General features: G+C 64.3%; 2 protein-coding genes across 3 annotated transcripts in view; one reads left to right on the plus strand and one right to left on the minus strand.

Moving 5' to 3' along the window:
* The window catches only part of PTPN1 (protein tyrosine phosphatase non-receptor type 1), a 58,420-nt gene extending 52,447 nt beyond the window's left edge, over positions 1 to 5,973 (plus strand). For both annotated transcript variants that reach the window (XM_055139334.1, XM_055139335.1), the window contains exons 6-9: positions 1,233 to 1,442; positions 1,747 to 1,908; positions 2,322 to 2,545; positions 3,007 to 5,973. In XM_055139334.1, the coding sequence (XP_054995309.1) occupies positions 1,233 to 1,442; positions 1,747 to 1,908; positions 2,322 to 2,545; positions 3,007 to 3,193 (783 nt within the window). In that variant the 3' untranslated portion in view covers positions 3,194 to 5,973. The remainder of the gene's footprint in view (positions 1 to 1,232; positions 1,443 to 1,746; positions 1,909 to 2,321; positions 2,546 to 3,006) is intronic.
* A 1,162-nt stretch (positions 5,974 to 7,135) lies between these two features.
* Positions 7,136 to 14,936, minus strand: part of RIPOR3 (RIPOR family member 3) — a 53,344-nt gene continuing 45,543 nt past the window's right edge. The window contains exons 14-22 of the mRNA XM_055139755.1: positions 13,385 to 13,491; positions 13,015 to 13,135; positions 12,316 to 12,451; positions 11,704 to 11,865; positions 11,254 to 11,415; positions 10,950 to 11,152; positions 9,535 to 9,618; positions 8,172 to 8,262; positions 7,136 to 7,875 (exon numbers count right to left, since the gene is read on the minus strand). Coding sequence (XP_054995730.1) covers positions 7,772 to 7,875; positions 8,172 to 8,262; positions 9,535 to 9,618; positions 10,950 to 11,152; positions 11,254 to 11,415; positions 11,704 to 11,865; positions 12,316 to 12,451; positions 13,015 to 13,135; positions 13,385 to 13,491 — 1,170 coding nt within the window. The 3' untranslated portion in view covers positions 7,136 to 7,771. The remainder of the gene's footprint in view (positions 7,876 to 8,171; positions 8,263 to 9,534; positions 9,619 to 10,949; positions 11,153 to 11,253; positions 11,416 to 11,703; positions 11,866 to 12,315; positions 12,452 to 13,014; positions 13,136 to 13,384; positions 13,492 to 14,936) is intronic.

The following is a 14,936-nucleotide window of genomic DNA, read 5'->3' on the forward strand; positions in this document are numbered from 1 at the left end:
TAAGAGTGTGTTTGCCAGGTATTCAACAGGAGGGTTCTGCTCTACTTCTCAGCCCAAAGTGATGGGAGGTGGGGGGCAGGAGCACTCCAGATGGTGCTCAGGATGTCTGGGGGACCTAGCAGTGATCCCGACCATCCATCCAGCCCGTCAGTATTAGGGGCCTCCGGGCCGAGGTTTTGGGTCCATGTGGTACCGTGTGGTACCAGATTGGGGACTGCTAGGTGTGTGCCCTAACCACTCTGTCTGCTGGCCCCAAGGTAACGGGAATGGGGTGGTTGTCCGGGCTCTCGTCTGCCCCTGTAAGTCTTGGTGGGGTGAGGCTGTTGGTGCGTCCATAGATTTGCATCATCCAGGCCTCAAGCGATGCACATTGCGAGAGGCGGGGACTCTCACCCAGCCCAGCCTGGCCCGAGACCTATGGGAGTTCTGGCCATTTGAAGAAAATGTTGGTCAGGCAGATCTCTGGCCTGAAGCATTTTGCCCTTAGCCCCTTAGGACCGGTGTGGGTCCTGCCTACCGCGCCTTCCTATGCCCACCTATGCGCAGAGCGAGCCCCCCGCCCCCCTCTCCCATGCCTACCCCTCTGCACTGGGTGCCCTGAGAGAAGGAAGGAGAATTCTGCATGCACGCCCGGGTGACCTGCGCACTGCCTGATGCCCCTGGGAGTGGACGCTCTTGGGCCTGGCTGGAGGACTGAGCTGAACGCTCCCTAGTGCCCCTTCTCTCTGTTTCTGGGGAGCAGTTGGGGCCCCAGGGTAGCTCTTGGAGGCGAGCCATCCTCCACCTCGTGGGAGGGCCCCAGCTCTGGAGTGGAGAGTGAGCCCCCAGTTTAGGGCCATTCATGGTCAGCCTTGCCGGCCTCCAGCTGTCTTTGGCGACCTGGTTAGCTCATTTTCTCTCCAGTGACCTCGGAGACTTTCTGAGGGGCCGGTAACGGCGAGTTTCCAGGTGCCACACACGTGCCCACGTGGTGTGTCTCTTCACCTCAACGTGGTGGGGTGTGGCTGGGCAGCCTCAGATCCCTGGTCACCAGAAAGAGGGCAGAGGAGGGGCACCCTGTAGAAAAGAGGCAGCTGGCGGGTCTGTCCCCAGAGCAGAGGTGTCCGCTGGGAGGTGAGTGGACAGGGCGGGGGTCCTGAGAAGCTCGTCAGTAGATGGGGAAAGGCTTGTAGGGGAGGGGGCAGGAGCCTTTGGGCCCGATTCTCAGACGCAGAATGGCTCTCTCCTTTCAGTCTCAGGAGACTCGCGAGATCTTACACTTCCACTACACCACCTGGCCTGACTTTGGAGTTCCCGAATCGCCAGCCTCGTTCCTCAACTTCCTTTTCAAAGTCCGTGAGTCGGGATCCCTCAGCCTGGAGTACGGCCCCATCGTGGTGCACTGCAGCGCAGGCATCGGCCGGTCTGGCACCTTCTGTCTGGCTGACACGTGCCTTCTGCTGGTAAGGGGGCCCCAGAGACATGGCGGCCTCTGCCGCTCCACAGCCCGCACGCTCTGCCCTTTCTCGGCTGCGGCCCAGGAAGGGAGCTGGTGCCCATGGTAGCTGGTGAGGGGACGCCTTTCACGTGTGCGGGCTCAGGAAGAGCCGCAGACCGTCTTCCTCTCTCAGGCCTGTACTGTGCTCGGAGGCCGCCAGTTTCATGCTCTGGCTTTTCCTCAGCAGAAAATGGAGCTGTCCCCTCCAGAACCAAGTCCTGCTGCCCTTGTGGGCAGAGTTGCCCGACTGTCTCTTCCCTGTCTCTCAGATGGACAGAAGAAAAGACCCGTCGTCTGTCAACATCAGGAAGGTCCTGTTAGAAATGAGGAAATTCCGGATGGGGCTGATCCAGACAGCGGACCAGCTCCGCTTCTCCTACCTGGCTGTGATCGAAGGTGCCAAATTCATCATGGGAGATGCCTCCGTGCAGGTCAGCGCTGCTGTGGTTCAGCGGGTGGGTCTGCTGGTCTGATTCTTTGTACGGGCCCTGGCACTGCCCCGTGTCCGGGAAAATGGCCAGAGAGCCGTGTTCGTGCGGAGGGAACGCAAGGAAGGGGTAGGGCAGGAGGCTGTTGGCAGATTCTCTCCCGAGTCCCTGTGTGGACCCCTCACCTAGAAAGGGGTGGGTTTCCGAACTAGTCAGTGAGACTTGCCTCTTGCTGCCCTTTTTAGGGAGGAGCGGGGAAGGGGACCGCACCTGGTGGTGCTCAGGGGCCCCTCGAGGGCCCTGCACTCAGTGATCACTCCTCACCGGCTTGGGGATTATGTGGGGTGCCGGGGATGGAGCCTGGCCAGCCGCGTGCAGGTCAAGTGCGCTGCAGCCCCTCTTGCTGCCCCCTCCAGGAGCAGTGGAAGGAGCTCTCCCATGAGGACCTGGACCCCCCACCCGAGCATCTGCCCCCTCCTCCCCGGCCGCCCAAACGCATCCTGGAGCCACACAACGGCAAATGCAAGGAGTTCTTCCCAAATCACCAGTGGGCAAAGGAAGAGTCTGAGGCGGACAAAGTGGACGGCCCCATCAAGGAAGAAACTCAAACCCTCTTAAGCGTCCCCCCCAGCCTGGAAAGGTAGTGAGAGAAAGAGGGGCAGCCCTGGAGGGTTCCTGGGAGGGACTGACTGGGGGGGCGCTGGCGCCACCCTGTGGTGCCGGCCAGATCAGCTCAGGCCTGCCCTGCCGCCTGCAGCCTCCTGGCTCCCCAGAGGCCCGTGTGTGTGCCAGGGCTTCCTTGATGGAGGTGAGGGAGACCGGAAACGCTGGGGAGGCGAGAGGTGAGAGGCAGGCCCCCTCGAGACAGCCCAGACCTGGAACACGGCTGGCCTTGCTCCTGGGGCCAGCAGGCCTGTGTGGTGCCGTGGCTGCTGCCCAAGGCCAGAGTAGTCGTGGGGGGTTCTTCAAGGACCCCCAGCCTCATCTGTTCTCGTCTCGGGGCCTTCCTGGCGGTGGGGGCTGTGGGCAGCAGACCACCAGTTTCCCTTGCCTCCCACATCCTTCAGGGAGTGACCCCCGTCTTCCTGCCTCCCTCCGCAGCACGAGTCAAGACACTGAAGTCCGACGTCGGGTGACGGGGGGCGAGCATGCCCAGGGGGAGCCTTCGGCAGCCCGAGAGGAGCAGGAGCAGGCGGCCACTCCCTGGAAGCCCTTTCTGGTGCACATGTGTGTGGCCGCAGTGCTCTCGGCCGGCGCCTACCTCTGCTACCGGGTATGTTTCCACTGAGGACAGCGACACGACCGAGCGCGGGCACAGCGCTGGTGACAGCCCAGCCGCAGCATCGGCGCTGCGAGGATCTGAGCCCGTCTCAGAAGCGGCAGCTCCAGGGCTTAAGGCGGGGACTGCGAAGGGCTAGCGGAGGATCGAGGGTCGACACGGGGTGTGAGGCGCCCTGCGGTCGCAGGACATAAGAGACTAATCTCAGGGCCTTCCCTTTTCAGGAGTAAGTAGAGAAAATGCCAAATACATCTGTCTCTCTCTTCTTTCCTCTCTTCTTTCCTCTCCCTCCCTCCCTCTTTTTCCTCTCTTCCTCTCTATCTCTCTCCTTTTCTCATTCTACCGCCCCCCCCCCTTTTTTTTTTTTTTGGAAGAAAAAATAGAGTTGCAACACATTGTTGTTTTTAACCTTTATAAAAAGTAGCTTTGGGTTATTTTGGAGGTGGGGAAGACTGGGCACTTAGGGGACTCTCTTGTACTGTGGTAGTACCGTGAGAAAGCACGTTTCCCGGGAGAGACAGCTATGCTTGGACAAACGGACGCTTCCCTGGGGGAGAGGTGTACCATGGCACCTGTGAGCCCTGAAACCCCTAGAAACCGCGCTGGCTTCCGCTTCTGCTCAGGTGTCCCCACCGCCTGCTCCATTCGTTTCTCTCCCCCCTGCACATGACAGCCAGCCCGCTCACGGCCCTTCCTCACCCCTTCCCCTCCTCAGTGATCCTCAAGGCACCTGCTCAGGTCTCAGGGCAGCTGCTGGCCTGGCCCCCCCACCACTGAGGTCTAGAGGGAGTGGTTTGCACTGGGTTCAGAGTTTCTGTGTCAGCGTCAGACCGTTGCCGTTTGTGCAGGGAGCCGGGAGCGGAACATCCAGGTGCTGGGCAAGGAGTCGCCGCCCTGGATGTCTTCTGGGCCTTCCCAAGTTTCCCTCTTTCCAGGCGACCATCTTTGAGCACATCGGATGGTTTCGCCATAATACCCACAATTTTTTTCCTCGGAGGCAAGGGGGGTGTGGGGGCAGGCACCAAGTGTGAAAGGAGGAAAAAGCCACGCCCCCTTGCCAAGGCCAGTGTGAGGACAGGTGTCGACCGGGGAAGGAGTCCACAGCCCCGCAGTGCTGATCCGGGCTCATCTGAAAATACTTGGTTTCATTCCAGTTCCTGCTCAGCAGCAGTCCATAATCTGACCCCACCCCACCTGCGCTCTACCCGCACCCACTGTCGGCCTCTGCACCCAGCTGGCAGGCCTACCGCGGTAGGTAAGGGCTGCATGGGCAGCGGGCCGCACAGAGCCATCTGCCCCCTTCTCCTCGCCCCTGCCCCGGCCTGTGCTCCCGAACCCCCTCCATAGTCGCAGGAGAGAGAGTCCCATGCTGGGGGCCAGGCTTGCCCCCCAGGTGCTACCCTGGATATGTCCTGGTGCCTCCCAGGTGGTTGGCACCAGCGTCCTCCCTGGAGCACCCTCCTCGGAGTGGGAGGGAGGGCGCCTTCCACTCCATATTTATTTTTTTATTCCCTCCCCCAAAAAAGTGTCCATAGTGCACTAGCATTTTCCTAAACCAGTAATGTATTAAGACTTTTTTGATGTCAGCCTTGCATCAAGGGCTTTATCAAAAAGTACAATAGCAAACCCTCAGGTAGGGCGGGCACGGAGCACTTGGCCGCGCCTGCTGCGGCGACAGGCCTGGCATAGAGGACGGTTGTGAGCAGTCGACACACGTGGCCGTGCGGGCCGCGCCGGAAGACGCTGGGATAATGTATAACGGACACTTGGGTATTTAAGACACTCGACGTGAGATGATGTTGTCCCGATGAGGCCCCTCCCCCGGGATCTGCTAGAACCTTCCCTCAAACCCCACTTCCTGTATACTAGCACGCATGTGCGTCCTCTCATTGTCCGGCCCCATCCCCCTTGCTTCAGAAACCGAGTGCTCTGCTCTCCCTGTGCATGATCGGCCCCCTGGACTGGCTGCAGAGGCTGGGCTGGAGCACACGCCATCCACCCACAGGCCCGTGTTGACACTCACTGGTCTTGGCCTGACTCCCGGTACGGCACCTTGGTGACTTCCCCAGCGACTCCCAGCCTGGCCTCATCCTGACATTCCACGGGTCCATAGTCACACCTCCTGCCCTGAACGTTGAGGCACATGGAGCCCCCACCCTAGCCCTGCACTTTGGGGACCAGCCTCGACTGTCCCATGTCCATGCTCTTCTGGGGCAGCCGGGATTTTAAACCTCACACCGGAGACAGCCTGGCTAACCGCCCCGGCGGCCACTGCTGACTGCTTGATCCGGGGGGACTGGCCAAGAGACCCCAGGACCGATGGTGCTCACGACTCTTCCTGCAAGGGATCTTCAGACCTCCGCCTTCAGTGGCTTCTTCAACTGAACCAGAACAACACCGCGGCAGCCGGAGCTCCGAGCTGCCTTTGGCCAGCATTTTCACCTTTTGCCTTTCTCGTGCAGAGGAATTCTGTGGTGGGAACATTCGAGGCGGTGCCCTGCAGAGCCTGGGGAGGTGTGGGCGGCCAAGGGCCAGGTCGGCGCGGCCACAGCCCTGGAGCTCGGCGTGTACATATATCTAGATCTCTGTAGTAGCATTTCTCATGGCTAGACTGGTTTCCCCTCCCGTCCGCGGGAAGCATGGGCCCCTCTCGTCCCATATCCGGTAGAGAAGTAGCGAGCGCCCTGCTCTATGCCTTAAGCCAATAGTTACTCAGCGGGTCATTCTTTTCCACAGTGGCCATGGAATCAGCCGTTTGTACGAAAATAAAAACAAACCGAACAAGCAAAGTGTTCGTAGCCTGCCTTTCTGGGGTGTCTGCCAGCGGGGTGGGCCGGGGGAGGGGGGTTGAGGGGGAAGCAGGGTCCTCTCCAGGTCCTCCGTGCACTTCCAGAACCATCCACTGTACCATTCCCACCTCACAACGTAAGTGGCTGCTTTGCCGTTTACTTGGAATGACAAAAATGTTCTTGTCAAGAGCGTGGATGTGATGGTCCCCCACTACATGGCCCGTGGGTCCAGACCAGGGTGGGCCACGGCCTCTTCTTTCCCTCCCTGCTGATGGGGGATAGGTGGGTGGGGAGGGGCCGAGTCCCCTTTGGGGGCTGGCAGATATCCTTGCACCAGTCTCTGGCCCCGATCCACCCCCTCATGTGTCCTGTTGGCACTGTCTGAGGTCCAGCTCTCAGCAACCCCCCGGGCACCGGTGTCTCGTACTGAGACCACGGTGAGGTGGAGGAACTGTGTGCAGACACCCCTTTCCTGTGACCCGGTCAGTGCCCGTCTCCCCCACGCACACGCATGGTGATTGTTTTGGGGTTTGTTTGATTTAACTTTTGGGTTTTGAAATGGGTTAGAAATTGTGAAAGGTAGATCAAGAATGAGCTTTCTGGGGGTGGAGTGACAGCACAGTGGGGAGGGCGTTTGCCTTGCACACGGCCAACCCGCCAACCCGGGCTCGATTCCCAGCGTCCCATAGGGTCCCCTGAGCACCACCAGGGGTAATTCCTGAGTGCAGAGCCAGGAGTAACCCCTGTGCATCGCCGGGTGTGACCCCCCACACATACACAAAAAATGAACTTTCTAGGGGAAAAATTAGCTCTTTGACCTCCCGGGCCTTGTGACTTACTGGAGCTGTAGGTGCCTCCAGTGGGGGTCGTAGGACCCCCAGCTGCGCCGCTGTCACTCAGACCTTGGTTTGGTCCATAAAGAAACAGCGTCCAGGAAGATGTGTGAGGCCCGTGTGGAAGAAAAGCCATCAGGCATCAGAGGGACCTGGGGCCAAACTCGGGCTCCGGTGCTCTGCCTTCCACAGGCTGCCCTTGGGCCTCCGAGAGCCAGCAGGAGGTGCGGGAGTGCCTCCTCCAGGCGCCCACCCTGGGTCCCCCGGACAGGGTCACGCTGGGAAAAGGCAGGCAGAGCAGGGGGACACGTGTGGGAAACAGCCGGGACTGGGAAATGTTTTTTCACTCTTTAATGGGAATTTCAGAGAGTTCAGCACATGAACATGGCAAATAAATACTAAGTTCAACCAGGAAGCAGTCTTCAGCTGTGAGGGGGCATGACACTGCCCCATGCCAGCACGCACGCACACAGGCTCTTGTTTGGGTGGGGTGTGGTCAGAGCGCGCCTTCTCTTCAGCCCGGGCGCTGCTGGAGAGTAGAGATGCAGGGTCCCGCCAGCACCCCTTCTCTCCACTGCCCCAGTCCCCCCAGACACAGCTCAGCAGGGCCGCCTGACTGGCCTGTCCCCCTGGTCCCGATATGGACAGGGGCCTCCTCGGGCTCTGCTTAAGGCACCTTGTGGGGCGCCGGTCTCCAACCTCCGAGCAGCCCCCGGAACCATGCTGCCGTGTGCAGACTCACTTGGCACCCGCCTCCGCCTGTCCACAGGGAAGGCCGGAAACCCGCCACCCCCCCAATGCCAGTGTCCCGGGCTTCCGCGCCATTGTGACGCCGCTTTGCTCCCGGGCAGGGGCCCCGCCGCTACGCTCAGGGGAGGGGTGGGCACAGCATCCCCTGCTTCGGCCGTGTGGCTGGGTCTCGGCAAAGGTAGAGGAGCCAGAGGCGAGCGTGTCGCTGAGGCTTCCTAGAACACCGTGATTTCCACGTCCGGCTCCTGGCTGCAGGCGGCCGCCCTCTGCTCCCAGCCAAGTCTGTCCATCTTCTCAAAGGCGAGGCGCCCTTTCTCCCCTGGAAGAGGTAAGGGACCCCTGATGGCCGGTGCCCCCTGCTCGGCCTGTGGGCACAGGTGCCCCTGGGAGGGGCAGGGGTAAGGAGGGAGCACTCGGGCTCTGCCCGGCCCCCACCCTGCACACCCTCCCACCCCCTCACACCCCCACACCCCCGTCCAAGCCATAGCCAGGCACTCTTGAACCCGGCCCTGCCGCCGCCTCCAGGAAGAAAGGAAATGGGCCCCAATGAGGACCAAGCGCCACCTTCTTGCGGACCCCGGCCCCAGTGCTCCCTCGGCCTGACAGGGACTTTACCGAAGGACAGCGTGGCTTCCCGAGCCGCCGAGCGCACGGCCTCCAGCTCCGACAGGCACAGGCTGGCGATCTGCTCGATGCTCTCGACGGCCTAGGAAGAGGGAGCCGGCCCGTGAGGGGCACACGCACCCTGAAGCCCACCCTTGGCACCCACGCCACAGCTGCCCTCGGCTCCTCGGCTCCTCGGAAGCGGGTGCGGCCGGCCAGCCAGCAGGCAGCGCAGCAGAGTGTGTGGACACCCTTAGGACCGGGGTGTGACCTGCTGCCCACCCCCGCTCCAGAGGGAACCCGGGGACGGGGGTGCTCATCCACCCTGCCTCTGCCGGATTCTTTTCATCTTGCAGATCTACAAGGATTTGTTCTAAGCAAGAGTTCCAGGCGCAGGGGCACGTGGAGGGGGTCATGTGTGAAGAAGTCTGGGAAATACGGGAAATCATTGGCTGGCAGGGACGAACGTGAGGAGCCTGGCCAAGGAGACGGGCAGAGTCTAGATTTCACAGCTCTCACAGACGCTCGCCATGATATTCGAGTAAAAGATGGGAACAGAAGCTCCATCCCGGGGCTGCAGCGGTAGCACAGTGGGGAGGGCGTTTGCCTTGCACGCGGGCAACCCGAGTTTGATTCCCAGCATCCCATAGGTCCCCTGAGCACCGCCAGGAGTGATTCCTGAGTGCATGAGCCAGGAGTAGCCCCTGTGCATCGCCAGGTGTGACCAAAAAAAAAAACTATCCTGGGGCCCGGAGCGATAGCACAGCGGGCAGGGCATTTGCCTTGCACGCAGCCGACCCGGGTTCGATTCCCAGCATCCCATAGGATCCCCTGAGCACCGCCAGGAGTGATTCCTGAGTGCATGAGCCAGGAGTAACCCCTGAGCATTGCCGGGTGTGACCCAAAAAGAAAAAAAAAAAAAACTATTCTTACAATGGACCCCCCTCCGCCCGCACGCCCCCACGCCCCCATTCCCTGGCTAACCCGCAAAGGGTCGTGTCACTGTTTGGGAGCTATATCCAGGGGCCGGAGAGAGAGGACCCAGGTGAGTGTGGCCAGCCCTGGAACTCAAGTTCCCGGCACCACATGGGCCTCTAAGAACCACCAGGTGTGGGCCAAGCCTCTCCCCACAGAGGTGAAAGTGAAACTACTGAATTTTTTTTGAATAGTGCCCACTCTGAAGTGCTCAGACACGGGAAGCGTGAAGACCGTGGGGCATTTCCACGTGTCTCTTACTTGACGCTTTCGCTGCCTAAGAGCCTCAAGAACCTTTCCCACCCAGGCTCCCAGGCCACAGTCTCCGAGAGCTCAGGAGGAGGCCCCGTGACCCGCCCCACCCCGCCCTGCCCGCCCGCCGCCCCGAGGGGACGCTCACCCCGAGGTGCTGCAGCGCCATGCAGGCCGCCTGCTGCAGCCGCGCGTCCTCGCCGGCCAGGGCGTCCGTGTAGAAGAGCACAGCCTGGGGGAGACAGGCGTGAGGCCCCTGAGAGCAGGGCCCGGGCACCCCTGCTGTCTGTCTGTGTCTCTGTGAGGCGGGGTCCCTCTGTCCTTCCGGGAAGGGAGAAGGAGCGAGCTCGCTGGCCACGGCTTCCCGGCACCTCCCCGCGGAGAGCCAGATCCCAGAGCAGACGTCCAGGGGGCCGGGGTCCTCCCCCGTGTCCACTCTCGGTTCTGGGACCACCTGCCCGTCACCTCTGCCTGTCACCTCTGCTGACTTGTCAGGGGACACCCCTGCTTTCAGGGGTGACCTAGCAGGCATGGAACTGGCCTAACCGAGAGAAGGTGGGGTCGAGGGTCCCAAAGGGGCCTGCCCGCTGCTGGAACTGTCTGACCCCGGGGCTCCGAGTGCCGTTCCTGGGTGCTGCGCCCTCTGCCCTCACCCGCCTGCCCGCCTGAAGGCCAGGACCCCGCACCCCAGCCCTGCTCCAGGCCCCCTCGGCGGGTCTGAAGATGTTTCTGCCCCAGTAAAAACCTCTGCCACCCGCCCGGGCGCAGGCGAGGGGCTGACGGGGGAGGCGAAGGCGGTTTTCTGGAAATCAAGGGCGGCCGATGTTCCAGGCGGCCGATGTTCCAGGCCGACTCACTGAGCCACGGGGAAGCTGGGGGGGGGGGGGCAGGAGGACGGGGCGCCAGGCGCTCAGGGCCCCTGCTGATTGCCCCCCGGGACATCTGGGCAGCCTGGGAAACACTGCGACCCTGGCCCCCGGGACACCGCTGGGGACGGGCCGGGAGCGGTGAGAAGGTTGTGGGCGCCCGTGCAGGGGGCCGGGGCCACGGCGCTGACTCAGAGACCCGGGACACCCACGGCGGCGTTCATGAGGCCCGGGGCGGGGGTGTGGGGTGGGTGTGCCCTCGTGGGCACCATGGAGGGCGAGGGGGACAGCTGCATGCATCCAGCCCACACCCGGCTGCCCCCCCTGGCCCCTAAGCGACGAGCCGAGAGTCGAGCCTGATGCCCGAGGCACTCGGCACCCCCAGGGGAGCAGGCCGGTGACCCCAGCAGCCCCCCTCTCCGCCTCGGGAGAGTCTCGGCTCCGGGAACCTCAGTGCCCTTGGGCGGGGGGTCACTCCGGCCAGCCCGGCGGACAGGGCAGCGCTGGACACCACCCGGGCTCCTTCCTTGCCGGCAAGCGAGGGGACAGCAGGGCCTTCGAGGGACGCTTCTGCGTGACACGGGGATGCGTGACGCGTGACCCCCGGCGTGCCACGCTGGAGCCCCCTACGTGTTCCCGCAAGGAGCGAGCCTCGCCCGCCTCACGCCCGCAGCCCGGGCCCCGCCGCGCTCGCTACCTTCTCCCGGAAGCTCCCGTTGCGTGCGGCGCCGGCCAGGCGGGCGCTGGCCTTCCTGCGGGCCTGCGGGGCCCCGTCCAGCTGGAGCAGCGCCCAGACGCGCAGGGTCTGGGGCAGGGGCTGGAGCTGGCCCAGCCGCCTGCCCCGCAGCTTCCCGAGGGCCTTGGCCTGCCGGGCGCACTGCAGCTCCTCCACGAGCGTGACTGCGGGGAGGCCGGGGCCGGGGTCACCGCCGGCCTCTCGAGCCCCCAGCCCCGCCCGCTGCCCCCCCCTCCCGGGGCAAGGGGCACCCACCAGCCCCTACCCTCCTTGGTGAGCTGGGCAAAGTGCTTCTCCAGGTCGGCCACCCTCTGCCGCTGCAGGTAGGCGTGGAACTGGAACCAGGTGACCGTCTGGTCTTCAGGGGCCCTGGCCCGGGGCAGCAGCCCCCCGCAGCTCAGCACCTGCTCCAGCAGCCTGCGGCACGCTGCGAGACAAGCGCTGCTGAGGGCCAGGCCAGCACCCACCCCCCCACCCCGGGGTGCGGCTCCCCGTCCTCCCTCGGGGCCAGAGGGTGGCAGGGTGCAGAGTGGCGGCCACTGGTCAGGAGGAGGCCGCCCTGCATCGGGCAGCTTCCCCTGGGCACGTCCCCAGCTGCCCACCCCCACCCACCCACACCCACCACCCACCCCCTGACAGCGGCCTGCTCAACTCTGGCTCTGGGGGGACTCGCCGGGAGAGGTGAGGGCCTGGGTGAGCACTCGGGGCGGAGTACCTATTTCCAGCTGTCCCGGGTACTTCCCGCGCACCCTGTGCACAAACGTTCTCTTGAGCTGGCTGAGCAGTGCGGGGGCGGGGCAGGCCAGGACCCCGCCGCGCTCCGTGCAGCCCCTCCACAGCTTCAGGCACCCCTTCCTCCGGGTGGCCTGTGGGAGGACTGAAAGCCCAGCCTCAGTGACCGGCCCGAGAGCCGGGGGGGGGGGCCCCCCATGGCCCGCACCCGCAGGGCACCCCCAACCCTGGCAGGGCCCAGCCCCACCCATGGAGCACAGGTCGGGGGTCTGGGGGGGGACCCCCTGGACAGAGGCCCCCGGGCCACAGGGACCCCCTGGACAGAGGCCCCGGGGCCACAGGGACCCCTGGACAGAGGCCCCGGGGCCACAGGGACCCCCTGGACAGAGGCCCCGGGGCCACAGGGACCCCCTGGACAGAGGCCCCGGGGCCACAGGGACCCCCTGGACAGAGGCCCCGGGCCACAGGGACCCCCTGGCCCGAGACACAGGCCGGCCGCAGAGCATCCCCGCAGCCCACTGCTGTCCCTCCCAGGTTCCTCTGGGCGTGGCCAGCCGGGCTTTGACGCCCAGCCCCGGGTCGGGCGGGCCCTTACTCTCTTCGACGGACGTGGCCTGGCGGGCCTTCCGGAAGTCCAGCGCCGACAGCGTCTCCAGGACCTGCTCCTGCCGGCCCGCCTCTTCCAGCAGGTACTCTTGGACCATCCGTGACAGGTTGGGGGAGGCCAGTTTCTGGGGAGCAGCCGCGATGCTCCAGGTCAGCAGGGAGCCCCAGGCCTGGGGCCCCACCCACCACGCCTCCACGGGGCACCTGCCCGAGGTGGGCCCTTCCCCACTGTCTGGGGGGCGGGGGACGGGGTGCTGCTGACAGGGGCACGGACCCCAGCAGCTAAGCAGGAGACGGGAAGGGACCGGTCAGGACCCGTGAGCCTGGATCCAGCCGCACCTGAAGCCCACCCTGAGCTCTCTCGGACCCGGGCCGCTCCCCCTGTCTGCCGGCCCCACGGCCGGGAGGGGACCCGCTGCCACCTTGGTTTGCTCCAGGAAGCAGCAGCTCCGAGCTCCGGCGACAGCCACCTGGGCCCGAGGGCCCGCCCGGGAAACCCTCAGCCTCGGGTGGGGTCCCCAGATCTCCACTTTGGTTCTGTGTGGGGGCCACACCCGGCAGTGCTCAGGGCTTCCTCCTGACACTGCCCTCGGGGGTCGCTCCTGGGAGGGGGGACCCAGGGGACCGTGCGGGGTGCCGGGACCAACGTGCCCTGCCCACTGTCCTTCCTCAGCGCCCCCTCTCCGACCTGCAGCAGATCCTTGCACACTTGCAGGTGGACCTCGAGCAGCATGTCCAGCTCGGGGGTGCTGGCCGTGAGCTCCCTGCACGCACTCGGCGCCGGCGCTGGGGCTGGGGTCCTGTCCTTTCTGAGTCCGGAGAATCGAGCCTGTGAGCCATCAGGCTCCCTCTGGGCCAGAGACGCTCCTTCCCGGGACTGGGGGGGGGGCGGGCAGGGGCGGGGGTGGCCCAGGCCTCAGGGAGGAGGGGATGCAGGGGGAGAGGGGAGAAAGTGCCAGGCTGGGCTTGGGCTGTGACAGGGGCCCTAGTCCCATCCCCGGGAACACGTAGGAGTCCGGGATGCTCCCCGCCAGGCTGGCATGGGGGGGCGCACTCACCGGGGACCCCCGAACAGGGCCAGGTCTGCGTGGAGGAAGGCGAAGCTCTCCAAGATACACTCCACCAGGCTCTCGGTCGAGGCGCGCTCGGGGCTGGCCACGCGGGGCTGCAGGCAAGGCCACGCCTGAGCCCAGGGCAGCCCCCAAGTGAGGGTGGGCAGCACATCCCGAGCCCCCCACGGCACGGCAAGGACAGAGGCGCCGGGCGGAGACAGAGCCGAAAGGCGTCCGTGTAATCATGTCTGTCCCGGGGTGGGGAGGGAGCCCTCCGCGGGGCCCTTCCCCAGGGGCCACCTGCCCTGTCTGCCCACTTGGTCGCTGCACTTCACCCTTCCCAGCGGAACCGCCAAGGCCCCGGGCCACTGGGCGCAAGAGTCAAAGGCAGCACATTCGGGGCTGGAGCAATAGCACAGTGGGTAGAACATTTGCCTTGCACGCGGCCAACCCGGGTTCGATTCCCAGCATCCCATGTGGTCCCCTGGGTTGCAGAACTACGAGTAACCCCTGTGCATCATCGGGTGTGATCCCAAAAGCAAAAATAGAGAAAAAAGACGGTGCGTTCCCACCTGGAATGTGGCTGCAGGTGGCCCCGAGTCCCACTGCAGCCCGCGTGGGTGGGGACAGGTTGCAGGGGCACCTCGAGGCTCGGCACTGTCCCCGTTACTGCTGCCGTGACCTAACATTTGGCCACCGGCCTCGGGCTCGGCTTCTCTAATACGACAAACATTCACTCGGGCCGGACCCAGCACACAGCAGCCTGTGCCGTTGGTCTGGTCGGTGACCCGGGGTCTTGGCGTGTCCACTGGGGAGGGTTAAGTGCAACGACCAAACAGCAGGACCAAGAGCGGGCGGTGGAAGGCCGGGAACTGGTGGGCAGGCCAGCAGCATTCTTGCGAGGCAGGGGCGAAAAGGGGGCAGCCCCCTGAGCAGCCAGGGGAGACGGGGTCATGCACGCACACGGCTTCTCCGAGAGGGGAAGCAAGGCTGGTGAGTGTGTGTGTGTGTGTGCGCGCGTGCGTGCCTGCATGCGTGCGTGTGTGTGTGTGCGTGTGTGTGCGTGCGTGTGTGTGTGCGTGTGTGTGTGCGTGTGTGTGTGCGTGTGTGTGTGTGTGTGTGTGTGCGCGCGCGCGCGAGTGTGTGTGTGTGTGTGTGTGTGTGTGGTGCTCAGGGGTCCCTCCTGGCTCTGCACTCGGGAATCACTCCTGACACTGCTCCCAGGGTCTGTATGGGATGCCAGGGATCGACCCCCGGGCGGGCCGCGTGTAAGCCAGGCGCCCGCCCCCCACTGTCCTATGGACCCAGCCCCATACTGCTTAGACGTCTTTCTTGGAGGTTCCGGGCGGGTCGTTGTTAGAGATCAGGGCACTGACCGACCGGGGCCACCTTAAGTCCCGGGGCAGGAAGCGTCAGTTTAACCTGCCCCTGGCCTGTGCTAGGTCGGACTGTCCCGGAGCTGAGTGGGAAGGAAAAGCCAAAACCAGTTTTGTTTTGTTTTTATTAGCGGGCGGCCACGCCTGGCCGTGCCGGGTCACCCCGGGAGCCACACACGCCC

Source organism: Sorex araneus, chromosome 5, assembly GCF_027595985.1.
Source record: "Sorex araneus isolate mSorAra2 chromosome 5, mSorAra2.pri, whole genome shotgun sequence".
NCBI lineage: Eukaryota > Metazoa > Chordata > Mammalia > Eulipotyphla > Soricidae > Sorex > Sorex araneus.